The sequence below is a fragment of the Solanum lycopersicum genome, chromosome 4, assembly GCF_036512215.1.
Source record: "Solanum lycopersicum chromosome 4, SLM_r2.1".
In the NCBI taxonomy this organism is placed as follows: Eukaryota; Viridiplantae; Streptophyta; class Magnoliopsida; order Solanales; family Solanaceae; genus Solanum; species Solanum lycopersicum.
In genome coordinates this window covers 61,176,676-61,193,790 of record NC_090803.1, presented here as the reverse complement: position 1 = coordinate 61,193,790, position 17,115 = coordinate 61,176,676, and the positions used below count along the sequence as shown (strand labels likewise).

At 35.5% G+C, this 17,115-nt stretch overlaps 3 protein-coding genes across 3 annotated transcripts; all 3 read right to left on the bottom strand.

Annotated features, from left to right (window-relative positions):
• Positions 1–32: 32 nt before the first annotated feature.
• LOC101264001 (uncharacterized protein At4g37920) lies at positions 33–5,347 on the bottom strand. Its single transcript, XM_004237812.5, has 6 exons — positions 4,854–5,347; positions 3,724–4,130; positions 3,160–3,328; positions 2,456–2,700; positions 700–887; positions 33–531 (listed from the first exon to the last, which is right to left on the bottom strand). Exons 1-6 carry the CDS (start codon positions 5,005–5,007, stop codon positions 372–374), a joined length of 1,323 nt encoding a protein of 440 aa, XP_004237860.1. The 5' UTR covers positions 5,008–5,347; the 3' UTR covers positions 33–371.
• A 323-nt stretch (positions 5,348–5,670) lies between these two features.
• On the bottom strand, positions 5,671–9,061 carry LOC101263510 (tRNA (carboxymethyluridine(34)-5-O)-methyltransferase). Its single transcript, XM_004237810.5, has 3 exons — positions 8,710–9,061; positions 6,973–8,080; positions 5,671–6,197 (listed from the first exon to the last, which is right to left on the bottom strand). The coding sequence occupies exons 2-3, from the start codon at positions 8,049–8,051 to the stop codon at positions 6,110–6,112; spliced, it is 1,167 nt and encodes a 388-aa protein (XP_004237858.1). The 5' UTR covers positions 8,052–8,080; positions 8,710–9,061; the 3' UTR covers positions 5,671–6,109.
• Positions 9,062–9,776: 715 nt separating this feature from the next.
• LOC101263206 (uncharacterized) lies at positions 9,777–16,806 on the bottom strand. Its single transcript, XM_004237809.5, has 7 exons — positions 16,209–16,806; positions 13,992–15,462; positions 11,989–12,044; positions 11,654–11,884; positions 11,232–11,523; positions 10,335–10,531; positions 9,777–10,172 (listed from the first exon to the last, which is right to left on the bottom strand). The coding sequence occupies exons 2-7, from the start codon at positions 15,390–15,392 to the stop codon at positions 10,019–10,021; spliced, it is 2,331 nt and encodes a 776-aa protein (XP_004237857.1). The 5' UTR covers positions 15,393–15,462; positions 16,209–16,806; the 3' UTR covers positions 9,777–10,018.
• Between the last annotated feature and the right edge of the window lie 309 nt (positions 16,807–17,115).

Genomic DNA, 17,115 nt, shown 5'->3' with positions numbered 1-17,115 from the left:
CTGATACTCATGCTGGTTCGTCACCATGGCTATCAAAAGAAAGGTACCTTTTCACGTTGATTGTTGACTAGCAATGAGCTTCATAATAAATAATACATTCGTGTATAACAATCATACTAAAGATGCTGAGCATCATGCTTCTCTGTAGGAGAATGACCATATCAACTAACTATCATCCCACAATAAAAATAAGAAGCCCTATCATACACAATTCCAAATGTTCTATACAACCAGCGACTGCAAACGACACTTTTGGCAACATCCCAATGCTCCTGATCGTAGGGATATATTGCGTATGGATGATTTATAGCACGAGCATGAATCTGGACACTGACGGCAAAGCTCGTACCTTCTTACGATCAAGCAAATGCTTACATGAAGTTATCTACGATCAACTTATTCAACTCCTCCATTTTCTTAATTATTTTAGGGTTCATCAAGTCTCTGGCTTCTTTTATAAGAGTGCCTTCTTTACTGGAATTATATGCATCCAGCACTGTCCCTATCCAGTTGTATAGCTGCTCCGGAGTCCTGTAAGGATTGGGCATTTATTAGTCACAGCTAAAAAGTAAAACTACGTTAAAGAAACCAAAAAATGAGAGAAAAATATAACCTCTAATGGAAAGTAGTATTTAAGACATTATATTTATGCAACATTTCAGAATGAAATACTGTCAAAGTATAAGATTTGATACATACGTGTATAAATTATCTACATCTTCCCCTTCAAGTTCTTCTCCAGGTGTGAAGGCATCTTTCAAAGCGCTCATTCGCTCCTCAGGATCCTTAATCGTGAGTAGATATTTCAGAATTCTGATTTCTTTTGGCATGAGCCTCTGAAGATTTCCTCTTGTTGTCTTATACAAGTGATAAAGAACATCCTTTACCTGAAAAATGGAGAAGGAAAATATCACAAGCCAAACCAATTCCCTATTAGAAAAAAAGGAATAAATTATTTGACACGAGGGGGTGAGTAGAGCCAAACACTGTGCTGAGTCAATATACTTTTACAGAACTGCATCTCATGCAAAAGTTCATCATCAAAACACTAGGGTTGAAACATGAAATCACGTAACTTAGATAAGAATGACCAAATGACTGTTATCTTTTAGCGCTAGCTATGTCTATCTGTCCTGAAATTCTAAAACATAAACCACCACCTCTAAGGTAGAGACCTGCTATGCTACCTGTAAAATCCCAATAGCAACTTCAACATTTAAGTGCACCAATTTCCAACAATAGGTTCTCTTCAAATGCTAGATGGAAAAAGCAAAGGTCACAAGGGCAAAGCAACTTGATGGATTAAAGCACAGAAGCTACCAACTACACACTATTTTTATGGGCATACGCACTTCCCTCAACAGGGAGGATAACAATCACTATTCCGATAGACCAATTTGAGCTAAATACAGACTGTCAAAATCAACCTGATGCCACAGTGGCTAACTACAGAGACCAATGCACTTGAAACTTCATTTTCAGAAGGCATCCCAATGATTAGGAAGTTAGAAAATTTACAACTTAGCTCAATCTTTTGGAACCTTGCCATAGCTTCAATCGCAATGAAGATGTGCAACATAGCAAAACATTTTTTTACTGTGAAGTCTTGCTACTAGACTATACTCAGGCACATAACCAACAAAAAGTTCTAATTTTTGAAAACAAAAGCACCACACATAGTGGCCTATTTCTCTTGGTCATTACTAAAAAGCCTATAATACTTGACTGGCTCATGAAACCTTCAAAGGAGGGGTATTGTTCTATGTAATAGATGTCAAATATGCAGGAGGAGGCAGAACCATAAACCATTTGTTCATTCATTGCAAAGTTACGGCCCTACTCAGGAGAAATGGGTTATGCCAAGTAACACTGCAGAACTGGTACATTGTTGGAACAATGGCAGAAAAAAGGAACAAGAAAACAAGGATGAAGAAAAGGCACTAGCTTAGTCTCAGGCTTCAAATATTGTGCCATCATATATCACCTAAACCCTAAACCCTAAACCCTAGTTCAAAAATAAAAAAAAAATAAAAAAAATATAACATGGTGGTGAGAGACTATCCTAGAATTCATATGGTGGATATGGAGGGAAAGAAACAATAGAGTTTCGAAGAGAAGGCAAGCAAATCCAGTAGTTCAAGTTCAATTGTATAATTTTGTTCTCTTCTTGATGTGAGGAGTTTGTTAATGATGCAGTATTATTTTTTTAAATATTTTTTTGATTATATGGTGCAGTATTAACTCTTAGCCTCTAGGAATCCCTATAAGATTAGAAAGGGCTTTTTTGGGGGTTTTTTAGCTCAACCTGTAAATAGACAAGCACTCTCTTAGTATTGTTTTTGCATTTTATAATACAATGACCTCCTCTTAATAAAAAAATAAGTTAATGCTAGAATAAAGAAAATACTGGAAGAAGTGAGATGTAGATGTGTATCTGAAAAAAGAATGATCTTGCCTCATCTTTTGTCATGTCCGACTCCTTGGCTGCTGACCATGCTTTTGTAATCATGAGCATTAGTGCTGAATCAAGTTGATTTTTTTGGGCCATATCATCTATTTTCTTACAAGCTGCATCCACGGAAGGAGAATTGATTATATCTTGGAATTTCAACTCTGCAGCATTCAACGCTTCCATACTAGCAGTTGCAGTATCATAAACCTCCACAGCTACCAAACACATATTCCCTAGTTTTGCCACAGCTAATTATTAAGAAAAAGCAAAATCTTGTCAGTGCAACCGATCAACAGCAGAAACAAAGTTATGAAAAGCGAGGAACTTATTTTTGTAGAGCTCATGGTTTCCAATTCCTGAATTTACAGTAAGATGGTTACATTCCCAGAGTAAGAGATTCTCCAAAGCTTTTTCTATCTCATTGAAACAAAATATTAAATTGTAGCATACTAGCATTTGCTTTATATGGCAAGAGAAGAAATTTTTCAGTTGATACCTTTTGACTTCTTTCCCTTAGACCTTAAGAGTGACTTCACATAGTGTGATATTTGGGAGAGAGTATATGTGTTCATATATGGGAAGCAACATTTCTAGAATGTATATATTGCAAAAAGGAAATAGCGTCTTAGTGCAGATTACAGTGCAAATGTTCATCAGAAGTATGACACCAAAAGAAGAAGAATATTACAGGAAGGAGGCATGTTTACCATTTTGTTCCGCTGGATCATCATAATAGGATTCTGCCACAGTGTGAAGATGAGCAAAAAACTCTTTTGTAAAATCTTTACGACGCCTGGCAACAATATCACTAACATCCGATGGTGACCTTCTGATTGCCTCAAGAAGTTCGTTATGCCTCTGAACATCATCATCAACCTGGAAAAGAAACGTACAAGTTGAATTTCAACTAAAACAGACCAAGCTCACATGAAAGCTGAAAATTTTGACACAAGAAAATAAGTAACTTTGCAAGAAATCTACTAATATAATTCTCCATCCATTGATCATCTCATCCCAATAGAGCACTGCACTACCAACAACTAAACATAAATAATGAGCCAACCGAGGCCTTGCTGAAACATTCTTAAAGAGGAATCTCAACTAAATGCAACGAAATAAGGTTTGATCTTATTCAAGGAGATCGGAAACTATTCCAAAATGAGTTTGACATAATTGAGCCTCTTCGGAAATTGAAAGCAAACACAGTTACTAATTCATGATTTGGCATATACAGAATGACAACTTCAATGCTTGTTAGGGAAGTTAGTTACCTCTCTTAGCTTTCTTTGAAGCTTGAGAAACTTGTGCTTCATTCCAGGATCACTTTCACTGTCTGCTCGGTCCTGACATCGCTTGTAGAAATGGGGCCGAATATTGTTCCATTCCTTACTAAATGCTAGCAATCTTCTCCATTCAGTAGGTTTGGGTTTGTCAACCAAGAAGACCTCAATTAACTTGTCGCATACTCGGATCATTTTATTCTCATCCAACCCTTCAGAAGCATCTTTCCTGTCCTCTCCATTTTCCGCGTCAGTTTCCTGAGTAGTAGCAGAATCAGATAATTTAGTAGTGGACACTTCCTCGTTAATTGCTCCATCTGACACAGCAGTTGTATCACCAATTACAGCAGCAAAAGATGACTGTCGCAACCTCACTCCGTTTATAGATAAGAGAGAACCTAACATTTTGAGAGACAACATTATTATCCACACGATTTCACAGAACCAATAGACAAATTATTCTACTCCCCTTATCCATTTTTATATTGAGCTTTGACTAATCCTAGATGTTAAGATGTTAACTTAACTAAGGTAATATTAAACTAATGATACTGGATCCAAAAGGAAAGTATTAACTCAGACAAAACTTTTCTCAACTTCAAATAATCCTGTCTTCCAACTTCACCACAAATTTTCGCCAAAAACATCCTAAATTACGAGTTCCAAAGATCACTTCGACAGAAAATACATCACAATTGACAGCTAAGTTCAATTTTATATTATTTTCTTCTCTGTTAAGCATGTTTAAGTTTAAATTTTGAACTTAACAATCTTGTCTTTGAATTTCACCACACATTTTGTCCAAACGCATACCAAGTTCCAAAAGATTACTTTGACAGAAATACATTACAACTAGGTTCAATTTCTAAATTTTCTTTTATAAAGATATCTAAATTCAAATTTTGAACATATTCAAATAGTAAAATGATTTAGAATTCAGGAAGTGAAAACTATATAAATAAGATGTATCAGAAATATAATATTTTCATAATACTATCAACGGAATAATGAAGAGAGATTGAGGTAAGTGTAACTAGCTATAGCTGAAACGAATTGACAAATTATTCAAGTTGCAGGAGCATGAAGAAGTGATTAATAGTCGACCGGGAGAGTTTACATACCTCCGGAATTAGCTCCGGCGAGGTGCGGCTGGCGCTGTTGAATTGGACTTCGGATAAGAGATAGCGGCGGAAGAAGAGAGAAGTTTCTAGAAGCAGAAGTGGACGGCCGTACAGAAACGGCATAGCATGTTGTTAAAGAAGCTGCTAGCACCATTATTTAATGCTATAAACAAATTCTTTTAGATTCTTTTTTTTGAGGGTTTATAAGTGAAGAAGAAAACAGATGAACTCACCACTCACTCCCAGTTTGTTACAATAAAATACCAGGCAGATGGAAAGACAAATTATCAAGCAACGGAAAACGGGTCGGGTCGGGTCTACCTGTGCTTTTTTGATTTATTGGGAAAGTATGGACCTTCGAAGATGGACGAGTTCTTGAGTTTGGATTGAGTTAGTTGAATCGGATTTGGATTAATATAGATAATTAAGTAATTTTAGTTGAAATCAGGTTATTTTAGAATTTGCGTCAATATAGGGGCACAAATGATAAAATTAATAACGATGTGGGCAAGAATAACTTTGTTTTAATAATAAGGAAATAGTAAACTATTAAATTAAAATTGCTCCGCTATTATATTATGCAAATTCTACATCATTCCATCAAATCTCCTATTGAAGTTTTTGTGCTTACTTTCGGTTGATCTTTAGTCCTAGACTCGTTGTTATACTCTTGGTAATTTTAATATACTTGCACACCTATTATATTATGAAAATTCTACATCATTCTATCAAAATCTCCTATTGATGTTCTTTTTGCTTACTTTTTCATTTCAACAATAGAAGTGATTACATTAAATTTAACTTATGTGCACCTCGATTTTGATATCCAAAGTTTGCTCTAACCGCGCAAAGAAACTTCAATGGGATTAAAGAAAATGTATTCAGTACACCATACAAACACAGCCATAAATTTATTCAAGAAAATGCTATCTCCCAAAACTGAAGTAACTTGGATATCAAACCCTTGTTCTCAGGTCTGTCCCCAAAGTCATAAAAACAATTGCATTTTACAAGATAGTATCATACATAACACAAGGAGGCAGTTAATCTCACAAGAGGATGAGAGATACATGAAACCAGGCGAGCAGCGGAGAATGAAGAACTAGACGTATATTTCTGTTTCTCCATAATCAGTAGCAGCATACTCCTTGCATGAAAGACAATACCACCCTTTCATAACTAGGGCTGTTGACTTCATATACTAAATTTCACTTTGCAAATGGAAGTACAAGAATCTTCTAAAAAGTTCAACACTATCACGATGTTTTCTCAAGAATGATGCACCAATTTGATTTATCATAGAATCTATCAACAAGCATGGCATTGTCTAGACCAGACACCAACCTGTCGAAAAACAGAACATTTTGGTTAGTGCAGCTCATTGTTACAAATTGGTAGAACTTCTAATTTGGTGAAACTGTGTAACAAAGAGGTACCACCTCATCTTGCCCACTCCTCACGCCAACTACTCGAAAGCCTCCCACCCCCAAACAGAAAATGTGGGAGGGGTATGAAAGAAACAACTAAAGAAAAAATTAGAGACGCACACGTACAAGCCCTCCAATAATGGGAAACAAAAACTAAACTTTACTTGTCAAGAGAAACTTATCAGCTGGAAGCAGAGGCTCTTTTGTTTGTTTCATTCATACATCTATATGCAGGCACTTTAGTGTATGGGGATAAACAGTAAAGTTGTCATTATTACTTCCGAATAAGGTTGACGGTGACTCCTGCATTGCCTACAATGTGATAATCAAAACTCTAAAGCTCATAGGTCTTTTGAGATCAATACAATTCCAAACACTCACATGTGACCTCCTGAATATTGATATGTTCTTAGACATTCTAACTCTATACCATATTATCATGAGAGGATTGATTGTACACTAAATTTCTACTCAAAATCCAATACTAAGTGTTAAAACTGTCTTAGCCAAAGAAGACACAACGGAAAACCTATAAGAAGTATAAAGAAGATTTGGTTGTCTATGTTGGTTGGAAAAATTACTAACCATGACAAGCATTTGTAAACATATAGCGACTTGACAGAATGATATCAGTCAAAACAAAAAAAGAGTATAGAGATTTCCTTTACTTTTTTAAATAGAAAAGAAATTACCTCTCAAGTTCACCTTCACTAAAAACATGGTAATATCTATTGTATACCACAGAGCCCTTCTTATCATCTTTCTTAGCCAAACCACTAGCCAAGGCAACAGCTGAAGCCCCACTAACTTCAGCTCGATGATAAGGTAAGTGCCAGGGAACGAAAAATTCCTGCTGCTCTAAATAACCTTTTCCAGACCCAGTAGGCAAAGAATGACCTTCATCCAGAGATGTTGGGTGCATAACTTCAGCTGATTTTACTTTAGAAGAGTTTGCATGAAGACCTTTCAACTGCTCCCCGGCACTATTTTCCTCTGCTTCTGGGATGCTTTCAAGGATACGAGGAGATGAAGGGTTGCGAACTCGAGGACTCCCTGGTCCTATCCATTCCTCTACATACCTTTGGTTAAGTGGAGTCCACTTTTCAATCAACGAACTGTCTTCTTGCTCCCTAGCCCAGACAGTAATTAAAACACACCCGCCCTTTTTAACAACACGGACAAGCTCCTCTACCGCTTTCCTCCTCCTACTTTCAGTACTAAGGTGATGCAACACAGCTATAGAAATTGCTGCATCACCATAACCAGTCCTATATGGTAGGTTCACAGCATCTGCAACCAAAACTTCCTGCTCTTTATCTGCACATATATTAATAAGAGCCGCACTAATGTCACAGCCAATGAAGAAACAATCAGGATTTAATCCTAAGTATTTCCCATTTCCACAACCAGAATCTAAGATGAGAGAACCGGGAGATAATGAGCTTAAGAAAGCTGACACTTTAGGCCACTTGGCAAACCGAGTGGAACTGAAATGGGGAGCAATGGCATCATAAACACCATGGACATACTTCTTTTCAATTTCTGGGGTTGATTGAACGTTTGAAGAACATTTTGCTTTCACTGACACAGGACGTAGAACAGGAGCCTCTCCCACAGATTTCACTGTATGCAAACTAGATGCACTATCAATTCCAACTTCGTTCATCGTACTAAAACTTCTTGTACGGAAAATATAACCAACTATAACAGTAGATTTAGTATATATTCCTTCAAAACAAAATAACCTTGCCGTTCCAACACCAAAGAGCATCAACTACATGAATGGTATTTGACAAGAATCTGCTCAAACAACAAGCAAAAGCGATAGCAACTCAGATTCACAACAAATTTCTCAACCAAGCAATCATCCAATAGAAAAACAAAATATTTCTTCACTCCACTGAAGCTCTTTTCTTTTCTTCCTATTCTATTCAACCATACAAAACATTCTAATCCATTACATAATAACATTACCTCAAAAAATCCTATTGGATACACAAATTAGGATTAGCATTTAACTTAATGACGCATTTTGGGTTGCAATAATACGAATTAAAAACGGAATTCTCTAACAAATTGACTTTCAAATTGGGAAAAAAAAACTTTTAGTACATTAGAATGATTTGATAAGAGTATTGTAACTAAACAATACCCAATACTATGATGTATATTTCATTTTTGGTAATGACGGTGGTGTTTGAGCTAGCTTGAGCAAACACAACAAATCCAACAAACAGCCTAACTACAGTCCACAAGCACAGTGCCAATTAAACCCACATATGAATTCTAGCTGGGATTCGAACCTGAGATCTCCGGGCTAATTTTACATCAAATACCTCAAAAATAGGAATTCAACATACAAAAACAATAATAACACAATTCACATATCCCTATTTATTGGAATTAGAGTGGGAAAAATAGGAACTTACAGATCGATTATCATCGGAGAAAGATAGGAAGAGGAGCAAGCAGTGGTTGCAGTTCAATTTATAGTCTCAACTGGAGAGTGCTATTTTAAACTTTGTATCTTAATCTAATAGTAGTAGCAATGAAAACCCTAATTCATGATTTTACCCAATTAAATTTGAATAATATTTTTTTGTTTACATTAAAAATAAAAGTTAAAAATAATATATCATCCAATGATTATATAACTTCATTTTCATTGGGGTCAATTTGTTAGGTGAGGTTTGAAAATTTGTCTCATTCTTTCTTATAAATGTTTGAAAAGTTTTTTTTTTTTTTTTAAAAAAAAAACATTATTTCCCTAGTGAGAAACTTAAGGAAAAAATCATCACATTAAAGCATATATATATCATAATATAATTTATTTTTTTTTGTAATTTATAATAGGTTTAAATATGTATGAGTATTCCCTAGATTATGATCCATATTTCAGAGACACATCTTAACTAAACCTATTACCCTTGAAATTATTTGTTTCGTAATTTTATACACTTTCTTCTTACGTGGCATACACCATGATTCCACGCAATTGAGGCACGTGAGATATATTTGAATGTCACGTAAGTTAAAAAGGGACACAAAATTACCAAAAAATAAATTCACGGAAATAGTAAAATCTTAGTTTAATTAAAATACGTTTATGAAATTTCGATCATAATCTACGAAGGATACTCGTGCATTTTCAAGCATCTCAACTCTTTGTGACATAGCGTGTAAGCATGTTTGCAAGCTTAACTTTACTTAAATGCAACAGCAACATACCTAAATTAATTAAAATACACAACTTTAACAAGACAGATGTGTAAAGTTTTTGACATAATATATACCAAACAAAAATAGTTCTAGGTTGTCTCTAACCAACCTCAAATACCTAAATGATGGGTTACCTCCAACATTTTATTCATTGTATTATATAAAAATTGTTTACATTGTCGATATATAGATAAGTCAGAATCCAAGAAAGTGTATCTTTTTTCTTCTATTTTCTTTATGCATGGGTGGAAAGACACATTATAAATAACTCACATGATAATAGATAATAAAAAATCAATTGGGAACCAGCAAATATAACATATGTCTAATCTATTACTTTTGCTATTTTATGAGGCAATTTCACCAAATCCTCAGATAACAGTGACAAGAGCCAAGTTGAGTTGAGACCAAAGAAACAAGAATTTAACTTATACATAATAGCATGTTGAAATTTCTTGTAATATAGGCTATAGCATACAAAGTTGACGGTAACTCTGAGAATGGAGGTAGAATCCAAAACTAGTTATTCAGTCCCCAGTCATAAGGTAGGTACACCACCTTCAGCTGACCATTGGCGAGCAACTCGAGCATAGCTTGAGATACCGATGAATCCAAGTAATTTGCAGCATGTTTCAATACTTCAACCTCGTTATTCCCATAATCAACACTAAACCTGAGAATTGACAAAAGAAATAGCAATTCTTAGTATGGTGTTATTGAAACTCTATGTTATGCTAGTATAACAATCAGATATCCAGATCATTGCATAGGGTTGTTACTAGAACGGGAGGGAGGACACACCCCTGAGGATTACACAAATGAATTAAGAACTTACCATCTCAAGATTTTACTAACGTATGCAACCTTGGTACTAAGATCAACAATTAGTCCTCCATCTCTTAAGAAATCACTGGCAGACTCCACCAACTCTTTATCTATATTTCCAGGTGAATAACATCGAAGAGCAGGCCCAGATCGCATACCATTAACCAGAGCAAAATGAACAAGAGGCTCTGAATAAGGAAGAGCTACCTGAAAGAGCGAGGTGGATTGTGGGGGTTTAGACAGATAATGGATCAAGAAACATTACATAATATATATGAAGGGTTTCAAAATACAACCACGTGGGCCAACACAACAACTAATCACTGCAGCTCCAATTCTATAACCAGATTGTGCTGTCAACGTTTTGCACCATAAATTCATGGAATCAAAAACTTGTACTATTATACATCAAGTCAAATTATAACCAGTCTACTGATAAAGCTGCTTCACGGAAACACACAAGACCAGAAACAACTGATACTGATTCAAGATTACTCTCGAGCAACAGTATATGCAGACAGGCAACAGCCCTCTCAAGATGTAGACAATAAGCATTAGTTGCACTATATTCCTTCCAGGGAAGGGAATGGTTGCAACTTTAAAGTGGCAGCAGAAAAACTCCTATTGTTTCTCCATGCGAGAAAAGCTAAAAATATATAACTCGGTGTTTCAACTAGAACAAAATGTTAGCCACTTAAAGTACTTCATCTACTAAAAACTTAACCAAAGAAAACCACAACAAATTATGATAGTTTTTCCTATATTCAAGGATCACATGTATTAATTGTTCCTCCAAATGTGAACCTTGCCATTTCTGCTAGTATAGCCCATAATGAATGTCCGCTTTCCAAATTCTACATATGTAGGAATCAAAGATATAACTGTGACCATGTAAACAGAGTCTTACCTTAAGGCGCTTGTCTTTGACTCCAAATGGTTTGATTAGATTGTATGGTGGTCTCTGATTGCTCCTTAAGATTCCATTGTGGATAGCTGATAGTGAATATGTGCACCCACCAATGACATATTTGAACTCTCCAAACAATTTTCTCCTCTCCATTGGTCCAGAGGGATGTCCCCAAACCAAAATTGCATGAATGGCCATCATGTTGTAGAGATTAATAAAAAAAGCAAGCTTCTCCTCCCTGGGCATGTCTTTCAAGTTCACTCTTTGAAGCTCCTCGGTTATTCTCAAGTACCTAGAAGAGCAACATTCAGTCGATACCAAGAAATACAAGTTCTACAAGCATGGTACAGTGTACCCAAGTATGAACACACATTGGATATCATCCTGTGATCCTGTTAGCTTATGGAACCCAAGAAACCAACCTTGCAAATTCCTCGCTGCCGTGGATGCTTCTATAATCAACATGTCTTCCATCTTCAGATGCATAAGCTTCAAAAATTGCATGAGACAAAAATCTCAATCTAGATGAAATTTCTATTATGGGCTTGGGCTTCACTTCTGTTAAACCCCTCGGTATGTTCTGACACTGAGATACAAAGGGATCATCGTCAAGGAAACGATACAGACTGTTATCATCTTCAAACACATTTTCACTGTAAAAAACAAGGAACAGGCACACATATCAGACGGATTAGACACCGAGACAAAAACACATACACACTGTAGAGATGGATGAAAAGAAAAAACAGATACTTACTCTAGTACATTTTGAAGGAAAAGATTGATTGCAAGCTTCCTACCAAATTCAACAGCCTAAAGGATAAAAATCAATAAGAAGTGTTATGATCCACAGCACGAAAACTGTTTCTAAAAGCGAAAAGATCATATAAGAAACAAGGCGGATGGGAATTTTAAGCAAGAAGCAAGAAGTGTTGCATGCTTTTGACATGAAGCACAATATTTACCACAAATACACATATTACCTAACAAATATGCATTTTAGATTTAAAGCATACGATTGCAATTGAAATACCAAGTACAACATCCAGAATACAAGAATGACAATATTAGTTCAACAACTTAATATATATTATTATATGTAATTTCTACGAGGCCAAGGAAAGATAAATTCAATCACATAATAGATCTTTTAAATCTCAGAAAAAGACCATAAAAATTAATTGATGCATTGCCACCAAGGCCTAGCTCGAGTGGCAAAAGGTGGAGGATTTGTGGCTTAGGTCACAGGTTCAAGCCCCACACCATGCCAAGGGAAGCCCAGTATCTAAATGGAAAAGGGTAGAGGGGCAGGTCCATTATCAACCGAGTTTAGAAGGTTGTGATTGGTCCAAAGGGCGAGTCACAGGAGATTTCTCGGTAACAAAAAAAAATTGATGCATTCAGTATGGTATTTAATAAATTTAGTAATTATGAATCTGTAATAAGAAAGTAGAAGAGGAATGCAACAGAGACATCCAAGATCAAAAAGTAGCAGAAAAAGAGAACCCAAACCTGGAATAAGAAGAAGGAAGTATTCATTGTTAGAAGAAGAAAAATGCAAAGAGAGAAGTGTATCAAAGGAATAGAGAAACTGAATTAGTAGAAAGAGAGGGATAACAAGTTCGAGAAGAAGAAGACAATAGTGATATAGAGAAGGCTGAAAACAGTAGAGAGTAGAGAGAAAAGTATTGAGACTTAAGATTTTCACACATTCTCTCTTTCTTTTTCATATTTTAAGGTCATATAATTAGCATCAATGTTTTGCACCTCATTCTATGAACATACACTTGCTTCACCATTGAAGGGATAACTCCTCGTGTAGCATCTCCCAATCGCTTTAACTGGTGAAGAGATGATTTTGATAATACAGCACACAGATATGGTGTGGACTAACTATATGGATTCTTCTTGCTTTCTAGTTCCATATCTTCTAAAGATTATGAGAGAAATTAACTAGATGGATTTCTTCATCTCTTGTGAGTCCATTTTTTTCGTCTACCTATTGGCACCAGTGCATAAATATTTGCTGAGTTCACTCCCCATCAAAATTTCTTTCAAATTTTGATTTCAACAGTAATATTCGCTGAGTTCACTCCCCATCAAAATTTCTTTCAAAATTTGATTTCAACAGTAAAATCTCCTTCTATCAGGAAAATGTGAACATGATGCTCTTAGGCCACATACATATTTCGAGTAAACATAATGAAAGGAGACTTTCAGGTTTTAAAGAGAAAATAATCACATCAAAATGTGTGTGTGTGTAAAGTAAATGTACAGTTTTGCAAGGATTAACAATATATCTAACCAATTTATATTTTAGTTTCAGTCCAATAATTGAGATCATGGAATGAACTTGTTCTATTTAACAATACTAAAATACAATTCCAAGAACAGTTAATGTATGAAAATTATTTTTGCATGTAAAAATAAATATGTAACAATAAGACACAAGAAAAGAAATGACTTTTAGTCAGGAAAGAAATTTTGAGTACAAAACATGAATATCCTACAGGAGTATTATCTACATAACTATTGAGTATTAACCTGGTGACATCAGACATATATATAATGATTTCAAGAGGAAGTTTCACTCTGCTGTTTATGTAGAAAATATTAGTAATAGTTACAAACAACAAGACATGGAATATCAAGTATCAAAGAACTCGCATGTTGCGAAATTTTGCTATGGTGCCATTTTTATGATCACTTATTTTAACCCAGTTAGCATAAGCTAATTCTTTATGCAATTTGAAAACTGACCTCTTCCCTTTCCAAGTACTGATCTTCTGACAGGAAGTCCACAGCTTCTGATCCCAGGAAACAGTTGGTGAATCTGCGCAGCTTATAAAACCGGTCTTTCAAAGCAATAGACTGTTTCATTTTTTTAACAATAACAGCTAGCTCATCGATAGACCCACTACTAGACAAATCATCTTCACCAGAAAGAGGTGGTAGAGCAGCTTCAAATGATGGTGCTTCATCAACTACATACTCAATCTTCTCTGAGAGCTTTCCAGACTCATCCAAGCTCTTTAGCTCACTCCATCCCCCTATTAGAACTTCATTAAAGAACACTCTAGGAACAACAGAATCACCAGCAATTTTCTCCAGCTCCATCTTTCTACTAGGATACACATCAATGTTGATCTCAACATATCTGAGTCTTTTCCGGCGTAGAAAAAGTCTTGCCTCTTTACTTTCGTGGCATCCCAACCTTGTATACAATATAATCCTTCCCTTCATGGCTATTGGTAAAACTGCTTCTGGTGAGACCTCTGTCTCCACAAGTCTGTTTCTGGTATCATCACGTAAAATCCCAATTAAGCTTAGGGGATTCCATCCAGTCCGTTCGGCAGTTTTCTGAGACACGGCTTGCGTTTCATATTCTTGTGATGCAACAGCACTCTTCTCAAAGCATTTACTCTTATCTTCTTCAGCTGTAACATCTTGTCCGTCATCACTTTTACCAGAAAGGCGGCGCAGAACAGTACTCATGGCAACTGTACTCTTCGATCTAACAAAGTTTGTAAGAGCCACTGCCTTCTCAGGCCAAACATATCCCTGCGCCTCTGAGTCACGATGTACAGAACGAGCTGATAAACTCCTATTAACACCCATCCCAGGTTCTTCTGTTCCATCAAATACAGGTTCTGCTTCCTCCTCATAAACAACTTCGTTGAGATTCTTATCAGTTTTGCAGGGACTTTTCAAGTCCACTTTGACACAATCAGTCTGCTTTCCAATCAAACCAGACATCTCTGCTTCGGAGCGTTGTTGTCCACTTTTTAACGATTCTAGTTCCCCTAGGATGAGAACTTGATCTAAATTGGGTTTATCAATCTCATTTTTATTAGCAAGTAAAGAACTTGATGTGCTTTCACCTAAAGAATTCTCCTTCCCCGGTTCATTAATTGTATCAACTTGACTCTTCTCAGCACCGGAATGTAAAATAGAATTATCAACAGAAATTTTCTTTTCCTGTTCATCCATACGATCATTCACTGTATTCGCCTCCTGCAGAACATCTGGTATACTCCCTAAATTTCTCTGGTTAGAAACTTTATTTTTTACAGATTCATTGTTAAGAATAGGTTCATTTGCTTCCTTTTCAGCAGCAGGATGATTGACAGAACCTTCCATAATAGCATCTTCTTTTTCCATGACGTGAGTCTACTATCATGGGAACACTCAACAGCCACAGTGAGTTTCTTAATTTGGCAGCTGCCAAAAACTACCAAATAAAAAAAAAGTTATAAGTTCCAAGAAATCTATGAACAAAGCAAGAGGCGTCTCTCATCCGCGAGCAACAAGTTTAAACAACCATCTACTTTTTATTCTACTTCCAATCACAACACAACTATATGAAACTTGTAATTCCTAGACTGGACCAACAACAACAATAACATACCTAATGGAATCCCACGTGTGGTCTATGGAGGGTAGAATGTACGCAACCTTGCCCCTACCATACGCAGGTAGAGAGGTCGTCTCCTATAAATCCTACGCTCAGAACCATAACAACACATTAATCTCAGTACGAAAAACTTATTTCCTCCACGTTTTTTTTTTACATTTCGCGCAACTCGACTAATTCCGCGAGATATTCCCTCCACTATTATTAGCTTACTGTTTTCACTTTTTTCAAGTACACTGTACTAAACATTTCTACGCTACCCTCATCAAATAAACAAAAATCTTCAATCCTCCATTAATCAACATTAAAAACATCAATTAATCTAAAATCTTCTAACATAACGAATTAAACAAAACCTCCCAAAAAAAAACAGAAAAAAATAAATAAATAACTACAACAAGAGGATCAATCACCTACAAAATTTAAACTAAATTTAGACTAAACATTCTAAAAAAAAATCAGGAATTCAAAATTTAATTTGAGTGAAGAAGATGCAAAAAAAGGTTTAATAAAAAAAACACATGCAATAATAGGGAAAACGTAATAAGAAAAAAAAAACTTACAGATCTGAGAGGCGATAAAATAGGGAAACACAGAGAAAGATGGAGAATATAAGGGGAGAAATTAGGGGGTAATAAATGAGAAATGTAAGAAAAATTAAGGACTGAGAAATGAAACCGTCGTCGTTACTATTAGTACCAAAAGGAAAATATGAGTAACAAGCGGGAACTTGTTTTTTGGGTGATTCATAAGGAATTTTATTTTATTTTATTTTTCATAGGAGACCTTCTACTTTGGGTATGTATGGTTTACGAGGAAAATAAGTGATTTTTTATTTATTTTTTAAAATTAAAAATATTTATGTATAATTTAAGCGGATATTATGGAAATTGAAGATGACAGGTGAGTGTAGGGTGGTGGCGATGGAGGTTATAGCGATGGGTGAAAATAAGATGTGTTGGATAGTTGGACTATAGGCAGAGGTGGATTTATGAGGCGAGAGGGTGTTCAACTGAATTTCGGAAAAAATTATATTGCATATTTAAGATAATTTTTTTTTCTTATAAATAGAGAGAGATTTTGAATACTTCGAAAATAAAATTAGAGATTGGTTCAGTGATTTTAAGCTATATTGCATTTTTAAGGAACTTGTTTTTGATTGGAAAACTCTATTGCTTTGACTTTCCCCAATAACATGACAATTTGAAACTTGAGAGGTTAGAGGTTGCAAAATCAATGAGCGTAGGAGTTGCTATAATTGTTTCTACGAGAGAGAGACTCAAACCGAATTTGAAGATCCTAGTTATGTCATACGATTAATATAAAAATTGAAAAGTTGCAGGGATGACAAAAAGAGAATGCTTTCTAATATTGCTCTGAAAAGGAAAAAAAAAATTGTTTCGCCCAAGTAGAATGAAAATTAGGAAATTGAAGAAAACAAATGCTTTGGTTGCAATATTGTTTCAGAGC

Excerpts from the sequence above, each read along its gene's own strand:
- LOC101263206 (XM_004237809.5), bottom strand. The coding sequence starts at position 15,392 with ATGGAAAAAGAAGATGCTATTATGGAAGGTTCTGTCAATCATCCTGCT. Across the intron at positions 11,885-11,988 it reads TTCCTTCAAAATGTACTAGA|TGAAAATGTGTTTGAAGATG; the intron begins GTAAGTATCTGT and ends TGTTTTTTACAG. Across the intron at positions 10,173-10,334 it reads GTTAGTAAAATCTTGAGATG|GTTTAGTGTTGATTATGGGA; the intron begins GTAAGTTCTTAA and ends GTCAATTCTCAG.
- LOC101263510 (XM_004237810.5), bottom strand. The coding sequence starts at position 8,051 with ATGCTCTTTGGTGTTGGAACGGCAAGGTTATTTTGTTTTGAAGGAATA. Across the intron at positions 6,198-6,972 it reads AGTGAAGGTGAACTTGAGAG|GTTGGTGTCTGGTCTAGACA; the intron begins GTAATTTCTTTT and ends GTTTTTCGACAG.
- LOC101264001 (XM_004237812.5), bottom strand. The coding sequence starts at position 5,007 with ATGGTGCTAGCAGCTTCTTTAACAACATGCTATGCCGTTTCTGTACGG. Across the intron at positions 2,701-3,159 it reads TGATCCAGCGGAACAAAATG|CTGTGGCAAAACTAGGGAAT; the intron begins GTAAACATGCCT and ends CTTAATAATTAG. Across the intron at positions 888-2,455 it reads CGGACATGACAAAAGATGAG|GTAAAGGATGTTCTTTATCA; the intron begins GCAAGATCATTC and ends TCCATTTTTCAG.